Genomic DNA, 21,022 nt, shown 5'->3' on the forward strand with positions numbered 1-21,022 from the left:
CTTAGGGCTGCCGGACACTTGTGTCTTCCTTTCTGGTTCATCAGTACACACCATGAGGGCTGGCATTGTAGAAATACAGTGTGTCCTCGACTTACTAGTGAGTTGTTCCGGGAGAACTGTTTGTAAGGTGGATTTGTTAGTGAGCTGACAGTGAATTTTGCACAGTAACATTTGAAAAGTGCACAACGCAAATGTTCCTAAACTGGGGGCTTACTGTACCTTTTAATACATTTAACAAGAGGAAAATTATCAGAAAACAAGAGGCACCATTAATAGGTGACTATATACTGTAGACCCATTCAATGGAGACAGTCAGTAACTGACACTTTCTCTTTATGACCTCAAACATTCCAAAATGCCAGTGGGTAGTGCTTGCAAAATTATGAATGGCAAGTGTCATCCAGCAGTTTTTTGGTTTAATGTGTTCATACAACAGGGTCGTAATACAGTCGTAATACATGTGTCTTGCTGCTGGGCAGCTTGAATCACTGGTGGCACTTGCATGACTGTCCTACTTCCACCACCAGTGGTTCAAGCCAGTGGGAATGTCTTAAACTGATTGCCAATAATGACTAGCAGCTTCAACGGTACAGTAGGGAGAACCTTTAATACCTAACGATCTACCATCTGCTAAGCGGCCTCGTGAGTGGTAAGAGTCTCATGTTTTGGGCTGAGTTCTGTAGCTCAGTGGCAGAGAGCTTGCCTAGCACATGGCTAGGCTCTGGGTTCCATTTCCAGCACTGTGTAATTTTGCAAAGCCCCATGCTTTAACAGTAATACTGCATCGATCAGAAGGCATACACAGCAATATGGATGGGGGCAACAGGAAAAAGCATCGAAGTTAAATAGTGTCTTTAAAAGTTTAAAAATTTAAAGTAGTAATTTAAAAAAACCTCACACATTTCTCAGCTGTTGGCCTATAAAATAAACAGGTATTTCTGTGTGGGTTGGGAGCTTTTACTTTGGAGTCATTTTTTAACTGTTTACATTAAAAAGGACAGAAGGTGCGTTGTTGCTCATTCTTTCTATGGAGTGCAGCTGTCACTGTCCAGGAGCCTCTTGATGCAAGGTCTTTCCTTTCGGTGAAAATACTAACTTTGCTGGTTTCTGAGCAGGAGAGGTGGTATTTCTCCAGTCTTTGCGGATGAGGGGTTCATGACTGTATTAGCCCTCATTTCTCTCTCTTACGAGAGGATGGCATTAGAACGCTGGATACCAATGAAATTGTCAGCACTCAAAGATCTTCGTATCGCAGCTTTACACAAGTCTTTGTCTTCACACAATCTTGAAATGGCCTAGGAAAGTCAAGTGGAACACATGTAGAATATAGCTTAAAGGAAGAACACCACCACTGATTTGTCACACATGCATATTCATTTAGATACATCATAGTTCCAGTTGCTTTGGCTATCTGAGGCCTACAGTGCCAGGGTCTGGGCACGGTACATCTTGCCAATTCACTAAAGTAATGTCCTTCAAGGGAGATGACTGTATTACCAGGAAAAGAGAACTGTATTCAGTTACTTTAAGACTGAGTTCTCAAAGATGTCAGAAGTGTTGCAATAGGCTCCTCACAGCAACATTGTCTGTCCCCTGTGCAACTGTTCCTTAAAGAGCATGCACGCACCTGTGTGAAACAATCTGTGAACACTGGGTCAGCTTTGCAGATTCTACCTAGTCTTCATTGCTATTAAACACTCTCAGCAGTTGTCAGTGAGGAAGGCATGTGTGGGCTGGAGGGCAGGATGGGTCTAAATACCTGAGGCATCCGTCAGAAGTGCACTGATTATAGAAGAAAAGCATTATTCTAAGATACTATCAAGCTACCACAGAAGTGCCATTTCAAAGTATGCGTCTACCTCAGTTGTGGGTTGTTTTTGGTGTATAAATGCCCAGTCATAAGCTGTAGATATTACTTTGCCCCATGTAAACTACCAATTCCATTATAAAACTGTATTTTCCACATGCAGTACATATTTGAAATAAACATTGTACATCCTAAGTATAGGTCTCCCAGCATAGCCACTAATGCCATCTAGTAAGCCCCTGGGTTTGAACATGAATGTGCAAACTGAGTAAAAGACAGTCAAGGATAGTAGGCGAGCGATGTATGTAGATACAATTAGGGACACAATTTTAAGCAATTATGATATGGTTATGCAGAAGGACAGCGGCTCAAAGGGAGAACCATTAAGAACAGATTAATTATGATTAAAAACATTCTGAATAATGGTCAAAGCAGAGATAATATCTATAATTTTTTAAAAATGTAGATCTTTATATACACCATAAAAGACCCTGGAAACAAGATGCTAAAGAGTTAATAAGCTCTTCCTTTTTTATTTTATGACAAAATACAAAAAAATTTCATAACCAAATAGGAGCAGTCATTACACTATTGTTATCTTCAAAGTTACCCACAGCTCAAGATATAAACCAAAAAGACTCATACAAAACGAACAGATAACACCACACTTTCTTAATGAGCTATTCACATGTTAATTTAAAACTTTCCCCTTTCCAGGTAACCACTGCTCTGCACACAATGTTGGCATCAGTGGCTCATGGAAAGCCCTGCACAGTAAAAGCACAGCCTTACCTCTAGGTTCTGCGCTCTCTCTTTGCTGAGAGGAGCGAACAGAAAGTTGACGTTGTTGTCATCTGCTAAGGAGCGCAGGTCGAAGTAGTATTTGGCATAAACACTAGCAGGAACATTAATATTGAACTGGAGTAACTCCAAGAAATGCCTTTCCATCTCATTCCTGGGGGAGGAGGAACACAACAAAACCAACACAGGACAACTTTAGTCAACTGGGCTAGCTTCAAATCTAACATTCTAAGCTTCTAGGATGGCTCTAAACACTGTTTTGAAACAAATGAAGGCTCCCCCGCTGGAACAATACACTAATGCTCAAACAAGGTACAGCTATTTGTGGTCCTTTCTGCATCCCAGCACCGTGAGTCTGGGCGGGGGGAAAGGTTGCGGCCCTCTCGTGCACTCGCGCTGCTGACTCGGGGTCCATTCTTCAGAGTTCCATTAGTGCAGCTGTACGATTCAGACTCCACTCTCACTCCCAAGCCCTGCTATAGTGAGCAGATGAAAGGAGTGATGTATGCTGTTTATTAGCTCTGAAGAACTTGCAGACATTTTTACCAAGCTGATAACAGGAAGGCGCTTATTGAAGTAGAGAAGCGCCAACAAAAGAAGTGGGCACATCACCACGGCAACAAATGGATCCATCGAGAGCCACTGCTATTATCTCTGAGGGGGAAAACTCTTGAGGCAACAAGGACTCATCTCAAATAAATACATAAATAAGCTGCACTGGATGGGAAAGGAAATCCCTTCCCTGGGCCCCGGCACATGAGGCGATGTCAAAGGGCATAATGCAAGTTCCTGCTCACCTTAATATTGCTAGGGTGACCAACTGCCACCATGACAATCGAGATACTCCTTTTAAACTTCAGAAGGCAGACCGAAAACATGTCATGGCTAGACTAAACCCACTGAAGGACATGACAGCCCTGGACTTCTAAGCCCTATTTGTGTATCTGGAAAGTCCTAGAATGCACCGACGGGTAGGGAGTTCCAGGTGGTGCGAAGGGCAGGGCAGCGCTGAGGGGAGGGGAGCCTTTTGCTACCTGATGTGGAGCTGCCCTTGCCCGTGGGCTCACAGTCAATACACACAAGGGCCGAGCAACCCTTACCACTGCACGGCAATCTCTGTAGAAAGTGAAGTTTACACAAATAAGTAAACATGAGCAAGGTTTATTTTATAACATACTTGGTTTCTTGGCTTTACATTTTTAATATTTCATCCAGTGACCAAGTAAAAAGAATGCTTAATGCCGTCCTGCAATGGAGAGCATCTAGAATGAGTAGAAATGTTGTTTTCTTGGTGCAATTAAAACCAAACTGATCCTACTCCCACAATTAATTTCCTGTTCATACGGCAGTAAGTCTATAGAAATGTAAATCAGATAATGTTTTGATAATCAGCTAATCAGGATTTAATTTACTACAGGAATGAATGCACTTCAGTATCCCTTTTATTTCTTTCTCCACTAATATATTTTAACTGTAGAAATACAGTACTTCATGGGATTAACATGTCTATTACGAGAGGTTTCATCACTGAAGAAAAGCATTATGCCTACAGAATATGGATCTTCTGGGGTGTTTTGTTGTTGTATTAATGGCTGAATAGCATACAATTTACAGGCACAGAAAATGTTCTGAATAGGAGCTGCTCATTTTAACTTCTTTTGAAGAGAAGAAATGAGACACATAGTAGGAAAGTTTTCAGAAAAATAAGATGCTGATTTTTTAAAAAATTTTTTCAGTTTAGACTCAAAATGAGACCATTACAGCCAACAGCAGGGGGATGACACAAATGTACACTAAACATTGTGCTGTATGTGTTCCCACTTCCAAAGATCATAAAAGCCGGTTAGGAAAATGGCTCTTGGTATTTCTCTCTTCACATACAAAAAGCCTTCTAAGAACTGGCACTGTGGCTGGCCCTGCCTCTCCTGCTCCTGGAGCTCCTATCAGAGGAAGCTGACACATTTCCCTGGGTCTTCTCTCATCTTGTAGAGCTAGCTACAACCAGAGCCCTGGCCAGCTTAGCTGTAGGTTTTGAGAAAATTTTAGCTGCCATCCTGGCAGGGGTAGTGTTCTTGATTCCAAATTTTGTTTTTTCCAAGGGGCCAATTTGCAGGCTGAGGACAAACAGCAATCAAAGTCACATTAGCTTCTGTAACTTCCAAAAGTACTTCCGCTTGTTTCAGAGTCTTACTGCCACAACCTGTGCCAAGAAGGCTAACCAAGCAGTATCACCATGACCACTGAAGTTACACTACCAGCAAAATGGTCGTTTTCCCCAATGCCATGCCAACTGCTACAACTAACCATTTGCCCCTTCTAAATCTTAGGAGTCCCCACCTCAGCTGTAAAAAGAGTTGGTAACTCTGGATGACAGCCTTATCTAGAATAATGGGCAAAGGTAACAAAGACGAACGGTTGTCATGATCTTAAGCTTCCTGTGATAATACGACCAAGGTGTTCCTTCACACATTCCTACATGCCACCCACAAAGACGTTTTTGCTGGCAACTGGGCACTCCAATAGTCTGCTAGGGGCCAGGGATATATACCTTGGGCTGGGGATATAGCTCAGTGGCACAGCGCCTGCCTGGCAAGTGCAAGGTCGAGAGTTTGATTCCCAGTACCAAAAAAACAAACAAACAAAAAAACAAAAAAGTAGCCTGCTAGAGAACACCGCCCCTGCTCACCTTGCCTCCCACCTCATCAACCCGCCCTCCATGGCGGCCGGGCTGAATGGAAGCCCTTGTTCTGCTGGTGTCTTGTTACTGTGCCACCTGTGAGAAGCCTCACACAGGGCGAGGTCCTCCCTGCACTCCTACAGGTACCTCAAGGGCCCCCAGAGCACTGCTGTAGCTGGCTGAGCACCCAGGGTGACGAGCACCAGCTGATGCCCCTGCAGTGCTTCTCACACTGCTGAGGCGATTCCTGGAGCTTCCCAGCCCAGTACAGCAATTTCTGCATACACCGCAGCCTACTAGAGAGCAGCCGGGAACACAGGGATCTGAAACCTTACTTCGTGTCTCCTGACTTCTGTAAGATGTGCTGGGTGAGGGACAAATGTAGTGTACAATGTGTGATTCAGGTTGAAGCTAAAACCTTTTAACAGTCCAGGGCCCTAAGACCTTAATAGTGGCCAAACTTTTATTTCAAAATCCTGACATGTGTCCCTTAAAAAGGGACTGGTACTGGTAGGCAGCTTTGTAAAAGCCATAAAAATACACACTGTACTATGCTGTTCCAGTTGTAAGCTTTTAAGATGTTTGGCAAAACATTGCCAGAAAAATTATTCCAATTTATCAAGCACATTATTACAGTAATGACACACCAAGACCTACAAATCAGTAGTGGAAAATAAGAACTGTTAGGGTACAGTTGGATAGGAAGTATTAGTTTTATGCCTATTTCCATTACCTGCATGTACCATTTAAAAATTATTTCTTAAAAAGTACACTTTTTGGGAGCAAATGAGATACTGGAAAATGGTTAGAAAGTTCACCAAAACCTTACAAACTCACATGTCCTCAACTGTAATGTCCTTGAGGATCTGGCAGTAGTCCACATTCCATACAGCCTGATCGTCCCAAACCTTGGAGGCAAGAAGAATGGCTCCCAAAACAATTCTTTTCCAGTTAGTGGGACAAATGTCGATCTCAGCATAAGTTAAAAGCCTTTCTAAGTAAACCTGTAAAAGTAGAGCACTGGTCTTTGATTTTAGTTCAGTTTAAGTGCTACAGTAAGAACTGTTATGAATGACATTTCTTCCGTGTTTGACCAGAAAGTGAGTGCCTTTTACTTTCAAGTCCTACAGAGATTTTGCTCAGCCAAAGCAAGAGGTCAGATTCCAGTTGGAAGTCAGACACCTCTGCTGCCGACTCTGCCCACACAAATCCGCAGTCCTGTTTTGGCCCTAGGAACGACTACAGACATCTCGGCAAAGGGCATCCTGAAGAGAGGCACTGCACCACCGTCATACACACAGAGCGCAGATGCAGCCCAGCGTAGATCAAAGTTATTCAGTGAATACTGAGTGCCTCCCCGAGTGCAAGGTACCATGCCCAGCAGGCAGTTCCACGGTGATTTTAGACATCTCACGCTTGAATGTGGAGAAGCCAAGTCACAGTGAGCACATTTTAATCTGCTTGTCACAATAACTAACACTTCTGGGACACTAACTGGAGAAATGGTGGACAAGAGAGCCTCCCAGTGGCTGCTGAGCAGAGTGGCACGACCCCTGCAGGTCTATAAAGCTTTCTCCCAATTCACTGCCTTTATGATGTGAAAAAAGGACAGTCCTTCTTAGAGCCCTTATGTTGCACATTTCCGCTATCAACTTTGTAAGTAATTAATTTCTCTTATATAATCTCCAACTTAGCTGATTTGGCTGGTTTTAAGGTCTTCAAGCTGCCAGTCTGTATCCCTGGGATGCCTAAATCCCCAGTTTTTGAGACAATCTCATGAATTATTTTACACACATCAAATACCAAGTCCACTAAGAACTGGGTGAAATTAACAGCTGAGTGAAGAGAGGAAGCTGTGACGTGCTGTTACTTCAAAGGTCACTGCGGAAGCACGGACAGCCGTCCTCGGTGTCAGATGGGAGATCGGTTCCAGGACCAAATCTGATTGACAGCAAAATGCGCCAGTACACAAAACGGCCCCGTATGTGCATGTAACTATGTACGTCCTCCCATGTCCTTTCAGTTAGCTGTCTCTCTCTAGGTGACCTATGTTACCAAATATAATGTAAATGCTATGTACACAGCAGTTATGCTATGTTGTTTAGGGAATATGGACAGAAATTTCCCCTCAATATTTTCATTCCACTAGTGGTCGAAATCACAGAAGCAGAGCCCACACACAGAGAGCACACTGCATATGCTATCTGACCTCTCTGCATCAAGACAAAATAAAATGGTCCAAAATAAAATGGTATCTGAAGAAGGCTGTCAGACAAGCAGTTCAGGTCAATCTTCCCCAAACTCAAATGTTTTCAAAACCCAGTGGCTACTGAATGTTACACATTCCTGGTGAGAGTCTCCTCTCATGCCCCAGAACTTGGCACTCTCAAGTATCCTACGAATGAACCTCCCTTGCACAATTCAACTCTCTGCTGTATAAGAACAACTGAAGAGTAGTGAAACAACACGGACAATTCCTCAACTTCTGGCCACCTTCCCCGTAGGCTTGTTCTGGGCCGACACGTTTACACCACTTGCCCTGCCGTGCACCTGGAAGACTTCTTTTCTTCCCATGAAGCAACTCTTCTATTTATGCAGTTGGCCCCCTCCCACTTCTGCAGAACAGTTCCTGCAATTACTGTACCTCCTTCTGAGGACTTTCTCCCTCTCTGCCACAGAGCTTTCCCATTATGAATATGTTTCTGCTGTCTCCATACCACTTCCGACAAGTCCTAGAGTGCTGCTTCTTACTCTGCTCACCACATCATGCCCAAGTCAGCTTACCGCCACCCTGTTCTTAACTCACTTTCGTCTGCCTATTGCCACTATCTCTTGGCTAAAAGTACTCCTGGGACACTCAAACTTACAACCCAGAGCCCTTCATCCCAGCTCTGCATCCCTCAGTCCTAATATGTAAAGGCACTGCCATTTACCTAGTTGCATGAACCAAAAACCTACACTTGAGTTATCCACTCCCACTCCAAACTGTTAGCAATCCCCCTCCCCCTGCCCTTCACTGGTGAGCTGATGGCTTCCTATCCTGAGCTACCAACTATCACTGCTCACCTGCATCGCTGTTCTCTCCCCGCCCTCCTTCTCTGCCTCTAATCTGTTGTTTTTTGTTTTTGGTACTGGGAATGGAACCCAGGGCCTTGCACTTGCTAGGCAGGCACTGTGCTGCTGAGCTACATCCTTGGCCCCCTCCGCCTCTAATCTAAACCCTAACCAGTCTACTCTCTCCAGAGCAGTCAGGAAACCCTCGTAACACGCTCCCGGAGGTAGTCACGCATGCACCACCAGATGTCCACCACCTGGCAGCAAAACATACAAATTACAGCTCTGTTGTGAACCTGTTAAATTAGGGGCACTCTGTTCTCCCTTTTGAAATTTATCAAGTTACCCATTGTTATGGTTTATGTCTGTGTGTCCCCCCAAAGCCTCCTGCGGCCCTGGGGCAGGCTATTAGAGTTTGAATATGGGTGTGAGAGCTGCACCCGCCTGGGAGTGGATAGTTTGCATATGTAAGGGACAGGAAAAGAGTGCTTGGGGCACTCCTCCCCCATTCTGCCCGGGTGTGTGTGTGGTGGCAGCTTTGCTGTGCTGCCGTCCTGAGATGCAGCCCTCTACACGTGCCACTCTGCCTGATAATCTGCCAAGTACGGGCTGAGACTTCCATGAACTGTAAGCGAAATAAACCTTTCCCTCCTTAATTTTGGGCGTCAGGTATTTTGTCCCAGCAGCGAGAAAAAAGTAACCAAGACACCCATCAACCTAGAATTTAACTTCCTCCCATGGCCCACAAGCTACACAAGCTGTGAGAAAGCCTCACACACCCCCACCCCGCGCTGGCTGCCCTGCTCTTCCTGGAGCCCATGAAACATGCTCCTGCGCTGGAATTTTGGCACCTGCTCTGCTGCCTGTAAAGCCTGAGCACCCTAACTTCCTCACTTGTCAGGCTGCTGTTCATCTCTGAAGTAGCTCTTCCTGATCATTCTGTCTAAAATAGAAACCTTTCTAATCCCTCTTTAGCCCTCTACCCTGATTTACCTTCTTGGGATTTACCACTACCTGCAATAGTCATATACTTCAACAACGATTAAATGTCTTTTTTACCAGAACAAAAGCTCATAAAGGCCAGAATTTTAACCTGTTCTTTCCTCTACCCCAGCACTACAACAGTGACAAGGAGTAGCTCTCCAGCGAGTATCTATGCACTTCTTAGCTGTATTTAGCATTCTAATCATACATATTCTTATCTGGAGTCTCTTCTATCACCCTCTCATTTTCCTCCTACTGCTCTGTCCCTTAAAAACTGATGGTAGCTTACAGTGGCTCTGTGAGGACTTCCTGCCCACTTTTCACTGTCCACATTCTCTGTATTTGAACAGTTACTCTGAATTCCTTACTTCTCAGATTCATGCTCCAGTTCCACATATCCAAGCAGTTACTGGACAATGTGTAAGCCTCCTCTCTAGATTCTCCCTGGATGCTACTGCAGTAGGTACTAACCTAAGTACTCTTTCCCTCCAGGCCATGCAGCTGACTTTCCACTATAGACCTGCTAGGGAAGGAGTAAAACAAATCTCAACCACTTAAACAGAATTTATTATTCAAAATGATGATAATCTCCCATTAGGAATTCTGGATGACCCAATGCCAAGGACACACCTATAGCTCAGAAGGCTAACAAAGCCTTTCTAAGAACTAGTACTATCACTTGGGGCAACTTCACAGACAGACACAGGTCAGCGGGATGAATTAACACCCGTAACACTCAGGGCAGAGAACCGAAGGCAACAATTCTCCATCAAAACACACATCAGAACTGCCTGGGGAACAAACACATCCTGGGACTTGGTTAGAAGTGCATGGACTCAGCCCGTGTGGACCACATGGTTTTGTCACTGTTGCCCACCCCACCCCACGGTGTGCTCTGTCTGAGCACGTGCATACCGCAGTGTGGGGGAAAATCTCTCCAACTACCTTTAATAGCAATTGTTTTATGATGAGAAAAGCAAAGGCAACAATGTAAACTGTAATGCTTATTACACTCATAGATGTGTACTTACTTTCTTTCGACAGGTTTCTCTTAAAAGTTACGATAATTTCAGGAACCTACTTTTATTAGAAAAAACCCGAGACCTTACCCTATGTACAAGACCAACTTCAAAACATGCTTGATAAATAAGAAGTATCTTACCAAAGTTACTATTGCACATTCAGCTGTCAGCTGTGCAGCACTAAAGAGAGTACGAACAAATCTGTAAATAAATTTGTGTTCAGGGTCATGTTTAAAGTACTCCTCTGGAACCTTCTCTCGCTGAAGAAAGAAAGGATGCAATATAAGTAGCCAGCAAAGAAAACATTTTACATACTCTTAAGATATGAACAGTGGGATCTACAACCATACCAAATATAATGACACTTTGGTCAATGATGGGCCACATATACAACCACAGTCCCCTAAGATATTACCTAGTGATGCCACAACCATCTTAGTTGTGCGAGTGCACTATGCTCTCTGTACAAGAATGGAGTTGCTTAACACCATGTCTCTCAGAATGTATCCCAGTCTTTTTTTTTTTTTTTTTTTTTTTGTTTTTCTCTGGTCCCGGGAACCGAACTCATGACCTTGTGCTTGCCAGGCAGGCGCTTTGCTGCTGAGCTAAATCCCCAGCCCCTGTATCCCACTCTTAAGTAACACATGACTGTACCACCCATCACCACTCATTAAAGAAAAATACAGATACAATCTCAGAAAACTGAAGTTCCTTTCCATTTTCCCTACAGAACTCTCAAATTCATTTTTAGGTTGAAAAGTCTTTCTCTGTAGCCACTCTTCTGGTAATTAATGTGAGTGCAAACTTGAATGAAATACATACAACTCAATGACAGAAAAATACAATTCCAAAACAAAGGGACACTTACTGTGAGTGGATGTGACCGCTCATCAAAAATATCCAGTGATCTATTTGCATCTCTGTAAAATAAGAACGTAATTTAAAAATTAATTCAGGAATCATTAACATCAGGAATCAATAACAAATCTTTTAGGGGTAGAGGTGGTTTGAGGGAGAAGCCTAACCTTCAATCAAGGAACCAATTCCATAGTTTCTTCTCCTAGATTCTGGCCTTAAGGCTTTTTACTCAGTGCATCAAGTACTACGAAACGACCAACTAAAGCTGCCCTAAGTAATGACTTAAACTGGCAGTGCTACTAGACCAAATATAGCTTCACTCCTTTCACAAGGCAGCAATGCTGGGCAATCAAGGCTTCGGAGATCTTAATGTACATGAATGAGATTCAGGTTTCCCAGGTTTCTCCTCTTTAGTGTTCTACATTTTTATCATCTATTTTTTGTTTCTACTAGATTGCATATAAAATTTCAGCTGCTTTTCTATTTTAAAAGACATTAGTCTTAAAAATTCAGTAAAGTAATACACTGTGCTCACATAAACCAGTGATTCTGTGAGATCCCTTAGGCTTTTTTCAGGAGTCGCATGTAGTCAATGTTCTTAAGATATTACTACACTTTTTTTCCCCTTTTAGATATAATAGTATAAAAGCAAAAATGAGTAAAACTTATTTCACAGCATGAATCAAGACTAGAATACTAAATTACACTAGCAGCCATCCATTCTTCAGTGCTACTTGCACTTAAAGAAAGAACCAGATGTGGTGGCACACCCTTGGGGATGCTGAGGCAGTAGCACTGCCACGATTTCAAGGTCAGCCTAGCTTACACAGTGAGTTCAAGACCAGACCGAATTACAGTGTAATTAAAAAAAAAAAATAAACAAACAAAAAAACCAGACCTTGCTTCTTTGATAGCAGCAAAAACTAATGCTAGTAAATCTTGACTCTCAAAAACAAACAAAAACAAAAAAACCACAAGCGCAAAGTTCACATGAACCATTTATGTGTAGCTAAGTATAGCTATTAAGAAAAAGCATTTGTGATTTAGTTGTGAGTAAACAAGCTGCTTATGATAGAACACTACTGAACAAAATAGGCCTGTCAAAAGGAAAATAGCCAGTATTTGTTATTAGTGACAAAATCCAAACTGTCAAGCTAAAAAAAAACAAAAATTAAGATTTTGGAAAACTAGTACTCTTTACTGTGCGCCTGACAGCTTCTCAATACTGGGGGACTTTTTTTTACAAAGTTGGTAGTGATACTATCAAAAATGAGTTTTTGACCCTATAAGGAATGATAACCAATATTTTCCAAAATGATCAATGCATATTATAAAATCATGTACTGGTAAAAGATCTACTAGTTGTGCAAGATACAGTACACCAAACAGTATTAATGTAACAAGTTCAGTGAAAAAATGTAAAATTCCACTGTAATTTAAGAAACTAACCTTTGTGGTATGTAATATAATAGTACAAAAATATCCACAATTATCTGAAAGGTTTAAAAATATTCTTTTATTCAACTACTGTATATATCTCCATGAGACTAGGTTGTCTTTTTATTGCTTCTTCAACACAAAACTGTAAATGCAAACCAACAAACATTACAATCTAGTTGTCTTTGGAATAGATTTGCAAAACTATAGACATTTTTCAATCAACTAAAAAAGCATTTAAATACCTGCAGAGAACAGTTCTTTTCCATGAAAAGATATTTATGTTAACAAGGTGGTTCATAGTTGGGAGGGGAGTATTATGTCCCACAGGGGACATGTTTGGTTGTCATAACACGCCGCAGGATACTACTTAGCATCTACTGGGCAGGGGACAGTGAGACTGTGAAACAATACACCCACAATAGAATTATCTAGTTAAAAATAGCAACAGTATCAATGGTAAGAACCTAGTGTAACATGCCATATGTGTAGACATATATGAATTCATATATAATTTCTAATTAATTTCTAATTTGAGTATTAATTTCTAAAATAGTAAACATCAATATAACCCACAGAAACAAGTATTCTTTGAGGTCTTCACTATCATAAAACATTTTTAAAAGAGACCTAGTTATAACAAGAAATTCCAAATGACTTGCTTCAGTACTGGAATAAAATCACACACATTACTGTAATAAAACCACACTATGGTAATTTAAAAAATGACATTAAAATGACACTATATGATGTCTATAGTAATGATCTAATACTATACCTGGTATCGTGCAAATTAGCTGGAATAACAAGACAGGTTTTTAAAAAGCTCACCTGTTCTTTATGTGGTAATATATTGCTAAGGTCACACTGTGGGAGGAAAAAAACACTTTTGTAACAACTGTTTTCATCATCTGTTAAGCCTGAAGGGATTTGGGGGGTGGGGAGAAGGTCTCCTCAGCATCCCTAAAATCTTCCTGTTCAGAATAGCACCATATGGGCATTTTCCCTGTTTTAGCTTTTTTTATTTTTTGCCTTATAGCAAAAATAAAATGAAAATGCTAGGTAACGTGCTGTTAGAAGACATGTTTCTGTTGCTTATAACATACACTGAGTATTTCCCCTTCACTTGCCTTTCTACCCATAAAACCCTCCACCCTGTGTATGTTCCATGTATCTATCTGTACGTACACTTAATTTTATGCCACAGTCTTTTAAAAAAAGTAGTTGGCCCTACATTTCAGTTCACTTAGTTCACCTACCCACCATTTTTCATTACTTCACTCAAAAGTAAATACTGAAATAGCTGGATATAGCAATTAACATTATTTAAAATCCCTTTTGCATGATTATTAGTAGAAAATTTATTAGTAAGTGTAAGTGCCTACAAACTGGCAAGTCAAGCAATCCTGAAATAATCAGTGACAACAATGCAGCATAACTACATAGTGTAACATTGTCAGCCTTTCAAATGAGTTTAACTGAACTCTTAGTAAAGAGACGCAACCCTCCAGACCTCATGTTACTGCACCCCAAGTTATGCACAGACGCTGTGTATCCGGGAACAAGCGGTTCTCTGAGGTATGTTATATGCTTCCATTTGCCCTCGCTGTCTAAAGTGAAGCTCACAATAATTGAGGGAAGGCAAATCTGAATTTTAAAAGTATACACAGTATTTTAAATTTTAAAATTCAGGAAGTCTGTAACATTACTGCTGTCAAAGATGGATACTTCTATAGTGTTTCAGTTTTGTCTCCAAATTGAGTTTAAAACCACAGAATTTGATTTCATATACTGAAGAGGACCACGGAGCCTTACATGATACTTCATCCAACAATCCATTTTACAGATAAGGGAACCAAGGCTTGAAGCTGACTTGCCCAAGGCCCCACCAAATGGAGCAGTTCTTCTCTGGCACATTAGTGGTTTCAACATTAGCCTGACTCGACCCTGACACAAGCTGACAGACGGACACTGGGGATGACCTGGGTACCAGGACTGTTCCTTGAGGGATCCCAACGTGCAGCCAAGTTCGGGAACGACTTAGAGTTAAGATCAGAATCACCCAAAATACTTTTAGCTAAGTAATTACACCTCATCTTCACCCCTAACTTCCTAGCAGGCTTGTGAGCACCTATACACATGGAAGGGAAGATGCAGGTGGAAAAATGCATGTGTCTGCAGATACGTGCAGTATTTGGGAGAAACTGCGTAAGTGATTCAAATAAGGTTTACCTACTTAGAACAATGCACTATTATCTCATGACATTAAAGAAAAAAAAATCTTTCCTAAAAGCCAATCTGATCTATCAATTAGAAAACGTTTATTTCACCAATAGTGAACAAACTTAAGTGTGAATTTTAAAAATGTACTGAAAACAAAGTAAAACTTTTAGTTTACTGCAGACTTCTACAAAATAGAATAAGGTAGGGGCATGAAGCCCACTTGTTTGAGGAAGGTTACTCGTTAGAACTATACACTGAATTATACACTGAAACATCACAATGTTTTGAATTCAAAAGCTGAGGACCTTAATTCAAATTGAGTGGTTTTTTTACCCATGGAGTTAGGGCTTTGGCTGAATATAAACATTCAGTGATTACTTGACAGGTACCAAATCTTAGGACTTTAGAGAGGTTCAGTTTTTGTTGAAACGCAATTTGATCTCAACTACTATAAATTTGAGAGGAAAATTACTTTGTGAATTTGTCGTTTTTAATAGAAGTTATTGGTAATTTGAGCTAAAAATTTAAAAACTGACATGACATATTAGAAACAAAATTAAGGTTATAAACTAATTATATTTTCGACTTTAAAAAGTTAGGGACAAGGATATTAACATTCTAAAAAAGCACTTGTAACCTGTCTTCTGAAAATCAACACTCGTAACCCAAGGAGACATTAATAATGTTCCCTGAACAAGGACACTGCGCGCTGGTCTTGTCATCATTTTAATAAGCTTCAAAGGTTCCTGTGAGGACATGCTGACAGGGCACCTCCAGTTGTGACCCATGTTCACCCATGATGGGGAAAAACCCAAATGCAGATATACTGTGGTGCTCGCAGAGGACAAGCTGCCCCTTCTTCCAAGTGATGAACAATGCTTTAGGCCTACAGCTTCACAGAACTACTTGTTTTCTAGAAACAGCCAATAAAAAGCACCTCTTATGTTCAACAGTGGCTCAACAATATAAATACATTAAATAAAGAGGTACACCTTTCTGGCGTTCCTCATTTGCTAACTGGCTTTCCCTTCCACCACGCAGTCTGAGATTAAAATGGAAGCTGAAAAACCACATTTGGCCCCAACTCTTAAACCGAGCACTGAGGACAATCAAATGGCTGAAAGTACCAAGAACGGTTGGAATGTTTTTGGCAGAAGGGGTCTGTCACTTAGCCCTTGGCAACCTAGTTGTACTCACCATTTTATTGTGGTTCTAAGATTAGGCTGGCTGACTGTGCTGTCATCTAGAAATATTGTTGAGCATGAGCTATACTTTTTAGTAAGCTGCCCTGGAGATACCTGAAGGGGAAGGGAAATAGAAGAAAATGTCACAGTAAGTTAAACCTATAAAATGTGTCTTTTTCCCTGGGTTAAAATGTCAAACGATAAAGCATTAAGATATTTCTTACACTGCATGAGCTGCCTGAGTGAGATTTCATGTGTGCCTCTACAGGAACCCATAGGAGGCTGCTGACCTCCACAGGTGATGGTTAAAGAATGGGCTATAAAATGCTACCCTTAATCAAACCTGGCAAGAATCTACTATGAATTCCCTTTATAAATATCATAAAATGTTTAAAGTAAGTTATCACTGTTTTTCTCTTAAGTACTAAAAAGTACCTGAGATTTTCTATTTCTGTTTGGTAACTAGCATAAGATGTAATAGCTTAAATATTATTGGTACAAGAGCATTTTACTAAATGTGATGTCACAAATGCATCAGTCAAAGGCTCTGTGTGCCAAGGCTGCTCAATCACTAATAAGCCACAGGCCACAGGTTTCTCCAGGCCTGTTCCCTTGGGTAGAGGGTAAAATTACTACTTTTAAAAGAGCCTCTCATAAACGAAATAGATGACAACAAAAACAACTTTGGAAATTTAACTTTCACTTCATGTTTAAGTAGACTGTCAGTACATTACTCAGATGAAAACCTCAGCCTTCCCACTTCATACACGCTGCTCTCTTAGAATGCCTTTTCTTCCTCTGTGTCCCAGAAGCTTGACCCCATCTACCTTCTGGGACACCTCTCGCAGCAGCCACAGCACAAAATTTTTCCCTTTTTGCAAACCTATCCTCCAATTCACCACTGTGACAGGACATCATCTGCCTGCAGAGTACCCTCTCAGTAAGAAACTAAGCTTCTCCAGAGAAGAGAGGATTCTTACTGCTTCTACTTCCTGCTGTTGAGCACAGAATGTGGAACAAATCAGCAAGTTCAACAAGCGTCTGACAAATTATTGTTTAAGAATCAATTAGGATTTGGAAGATAAGTCAGACTATAGATACCTATCAGTGAGAATTTAGCTGCAGTGGTTGCAATGAATTTTTTTCAGCCCTCTAAAGAATAAACTATCTTTAAAACACTTTAGAAGTATCCATTTGTTTGCAAAGAATAGAAGAACAATAGTCAAATACTGAAACACCCTAAACTATGTTGACAAATTCTTCCTTGAAAGCTAATAACCAAATCTTGTCTGAATAGCTCAAAATTAACAGCAACATTTTGTAAAACCACAGAATAGCAAAAATTGTAATGTTCTTAAGAAACCAGCTAATTCAGATGAGCCTTCCTTCACTCTATTAATATAACGGTTTCCATCCTGCTATCACTCTCTCCCATCAGTATTCTCCACCGACTCCAAATGATGGGGCAGACAGGAGACCTAGTTACAAGTACCCACAGGTACACACTGCTGAGAGCCCGCAGTTGGGGCACCCATACAGTGTGCACAATAGCACTCTGCTTGTCTCAGCTGCTTTAACTGTAAGGCCACTTACTTCTTACAAACAGAAAGACTCAGATGTATTTTTGAAAAGTGTGACTATTAGGAGGGCTAAATTCACCTTCAAGTGACAAATACTTTAACTGTCTAAACTCTGATGTTTCTTAAACTATTTAAGGTGTACATATTACACTGTTAATGTATATACTTTCATAATTTCAAAAAACAAATACAGTATAAACAGTGTTTTATTCAAATATTTTTATTAAATATGGAAGAGATCATTTTAAAGTCACTAGTACAGATTGAGTATCTTAAAATCAAACTGTTCAGGATCTGAAGTTTTTGGATTTTTAAATAAAAATAATCTTAGAGATAGGAACTACCTAAGTCTAAACACAAAATTCATTTATGTGCTCATATATATCTTATATACAGAGCCTAAAGGTAATTTTATATAGTATTTTCAGCAAACTTGTCACATGAGGTCAGCTGGGAATTTTCAATTTGCAGTGCCAGGTTGGCACTCCAAAAATTTTAGATTTTTGGAGCATTTTGGATTTCTAAATTAGGGGTGCTAAACCTATATTACAGGTAACATGGCATATACTCTCCATCACTAACAAAAATCAATTCTGATGAAAAATCTCGACAGGAATAAAAAGAACAGAGTGGAAATGAATCCAAATATAGACTAGCTGGGTAGAGCTTTAGGTGATCATTTCTCCCATTTTCCTTTAGTTACAATTGCCCTATTATGGATGTATACTGGCTTGTCTTTGAAAATACTGGTGCTTTTAATGAGATGTGGTCTCATAGCTCTATGGAAGGTCATTTAGAGAATCAACAACCTCCTAGATTCAGCCAGAGAAACACGGAACACACCCCCATCAGGTCGGGCTTCCTCTCATCTCAGAGAAACAGCCGCCTCTGTCCCACTCTCACCCACGCATCAAGGTGACAGGAAAAGCTGACCGTAGAGACTCTCTGCTAAGCAATATGCAGCAGGGGACACAACAGTCACTCCAGCTATTCCAACTTTTCAATCTTAAGACCAGAGGATGGCAAAATTAACCTCATAGTAGAGTTTGGGAAATAACTGCCAACAGGTAACTTTCCCCTCACCTTGCTTAAAAGTTAAGACAATTTCCTTTTATGGTTAAAACCTTACAATTGCTGGCTCAGAACCTTAATAAAATCTACTGACAAACATAAGGTTATACAATGCAAATATCAAAAAAAAACAGCAAAAACACCACTGGCAGCTGGTTATTAAAATAAAGACAGAGTAACATTTTTCTTCATTCAGTCAGCACAAATGACAGAGTATGGAATTTCACAATCTTTACAGGAAGGGAAAGGGGGTACTTAGACTTACGGTCAAATGACCGTAACTAGAAAATCATCGCATCTAGCAGTCTACTAAGTCATAACCCCAACCTTAAAAGTAAAGGGAAAGTACTAGTTGAAATCCTGTCCGCACCCACTGACTTTTCTCAATATGCCTACTTGCCTCTATTCTAACCTATTAAAAAAATAAGACATTCACTTTTCTCTCTTTTTTTACAAGACAAATGTTGGATTTTTTAAAAGAACTAATGATTTAATTAACTTGAAATTTTCTAGCGCTCTATGCATTCATGGAAACTGTTCCATCTGTGTTGTACAATACTAGGACAATACAGCAAGGTGTGTGGTTTGAGCAGTCTTCTTAAGACCTTAGTATATGCTAATTAGAGGACAGTTTACAGATTCTGGATTAATATCATTGAGTATATTGAATTTAAACTAAAATTTATACTTAAAGCTGCTAAATTCATCCAAGTTCATTTACACATGGTGGACTAACCACAAATATGTCACCTTCCTCCTGAAATCGTAAAATAAATGCTATATACAGGTCAGGAAAGAGCTTTGACAGTTTTAATGTTTGAAAGATGAGAAGTAGACATAGGGCTAGAAGACCATGGAAGAACAGTGGAAGCAAACTCTGGTGGCTATGAAAGGTGACTAGAACAGGAATAGGCTGGCTAGTTTGTTTGGCAGAACCCGCAGCCGGCTCCCAACTCAGAGGCACACAGGAACTTGGAGCGAAACATAAGTAAAGGGCAGGAAGGTGGGTGGAAATCTGTGGGTAGACCACAAAGCCCATACATCCTCCACCTGTAAGGCAATGAGGTATTTATTCTATAGAGATACTAAACCTGCTGACTAGTTTCTGGGCCTAGATATACCAGGCTCAGGTGTACCAGGACTGAAAGCTAGAAAATAAGAAGAAAAAGACTGCACACTGCAAATTGGAGCTGTACCTCCTTTCCAATTTCTGGAAAGCAAGTGGTCCCACTTACACTCCACAGACAGAGGAGACTGAGAGCTCATTCTAACGAGCTCTGTCCCGGAGCAGACACTGAGGTTCCATAAATGTAAAGTTGGCTTTGCCTCCAAACCCTTGCAGTGAGACCTATCAGTTAACAAAAGTCCTGCTCATATGTGGTACTTCCAATCAGAGAATATCAGGGACAACCACACATCCGAGGGAAGCCTCCAAGAAAAGAGGGCAAAACAACAGGAAAAAAGAATTTGTGGGAGTGCTAAAAATTCAGGAGCAAATGAAAAGTTTAAAAAAATTCAAGAGAAAGGCTAAAGCACAGAATCAAGGAATTCTTTTTTTTTGGTACTGGGAATCAAGGAATTCTTTTTTTTTTTTGGTACTGGGAATCAAACTCAGGACCTTGCACTTGCCAGGCAGGCGCTTGTGCCTCTGAGCTATATCCCTGGCCCTGGGAATTCTTAAAAATTAGAACAATAATTACAAAATAAGAGTGGGGAGAAATTTGATATTGGTGTAGAAACACTGGTCTAAGAGGCCCAATATCTAAATAAAAAGACTGCCAGGAAAAACAGAGAAAGTATCAAGAATTTTTTTAAAACTCTCTCTAGAAGAGAATCTGCGGACTTAACAGACCCAACTGGATTTAAAGGGCCACAATAAACTCTACCATGAACTTCTAGCATCCCAGAGGTAGAGAGGATATTAAAAGCTTCGAGAGAAGGGTTGAGGGAAAATGACTAAACTGATTATGTAACTGTATTATACAATGGCCACAGATTTAATAGCAACACCCAAAATGAGATGAACCCTATGAAAATTAATTTCAACCTAGAATTCCACTCTTTACCAAATAGGAGGGGTTTTCCAACAAGTTAGATGGATAAAATAATGCATATACCTTTCCCAGGAAAATGTGCTCCAGAGCACTCAGCCCTCAGGAGGAGGCTGAGACAAGAGCACACAGGAGGATTGTTCTGGGCTCAAGACCAGCCTAAACTACATAGTGAGACCCTCTTTCAACACATAAACAAAATATGCTCTTGTAAAACAAAGGAGTATAACAAGACAAGGGGAAACACAATCTAGGAAATAGAGGATCCAACAC

At 40.7% G+C, this 21,022-nt stretch overlaps 1 protein-coding gene across 1 annotated transcript in view; it reads right to left on the reverse strand.

The window, feature by feature from the left end:
* Window positions 1–935: 935 nt before the first annotated feature.
* Window positions 936–21,022, reverse strand: part of Ccnyl1 (cyclin Y-like 1) — a 32,807-nt gene continuing 12,720 nt past the window's right edge. Inside the window, exons 5-11 of the mRNA XM_005396979.1 lie at window positions 16,061–16,161; window positions 13,472–13,507; window positions 11,214–11,265; window positions 10,486–10,605; window positions 6,123–6,289; window positions 2,600–2,762; window positions 936–1,295 (exon numbers count right to left, since the gene is read on the reverse strand). Coding sequence (XP_005397036.1) covers window positions 1,185–1,295; window positions 2,600–2,762; window positions 6,123–6,289; window positions 10,486–10,605; window positions 11,214–11,265; window positions 13,472–13,507; window positions 16,061–16,161 — 750 coding nt within the window. The 3' untranslated portion in view covers window positions 936–1,184. The remainder of the gene's footprint in view (window positions 1,296–2,599; window positions 2,763–6,122; window positions 6,290–10,485; window positions 10,606–11,213; window positions 11,266–13,471; window positions 13,508–16,060; window positions 16,162–21,022) is intronic.

This window comes from Chinchilla lanigera, unplaced genomic scaffold, assembly GCF_000276665.1.
Source record: "Chinchilla lanigera isolate Chin_1 unplaced genomic scaffold, ChiLan1.0 scaffold00056, whole genome shotgun sequence".
Lineage (NCBI taxonomy): Eukaryota > Metazoa > Chordata > Mammalia > Rodentia > Chinchillidae > Chinchilla > Chinchilla lanigera.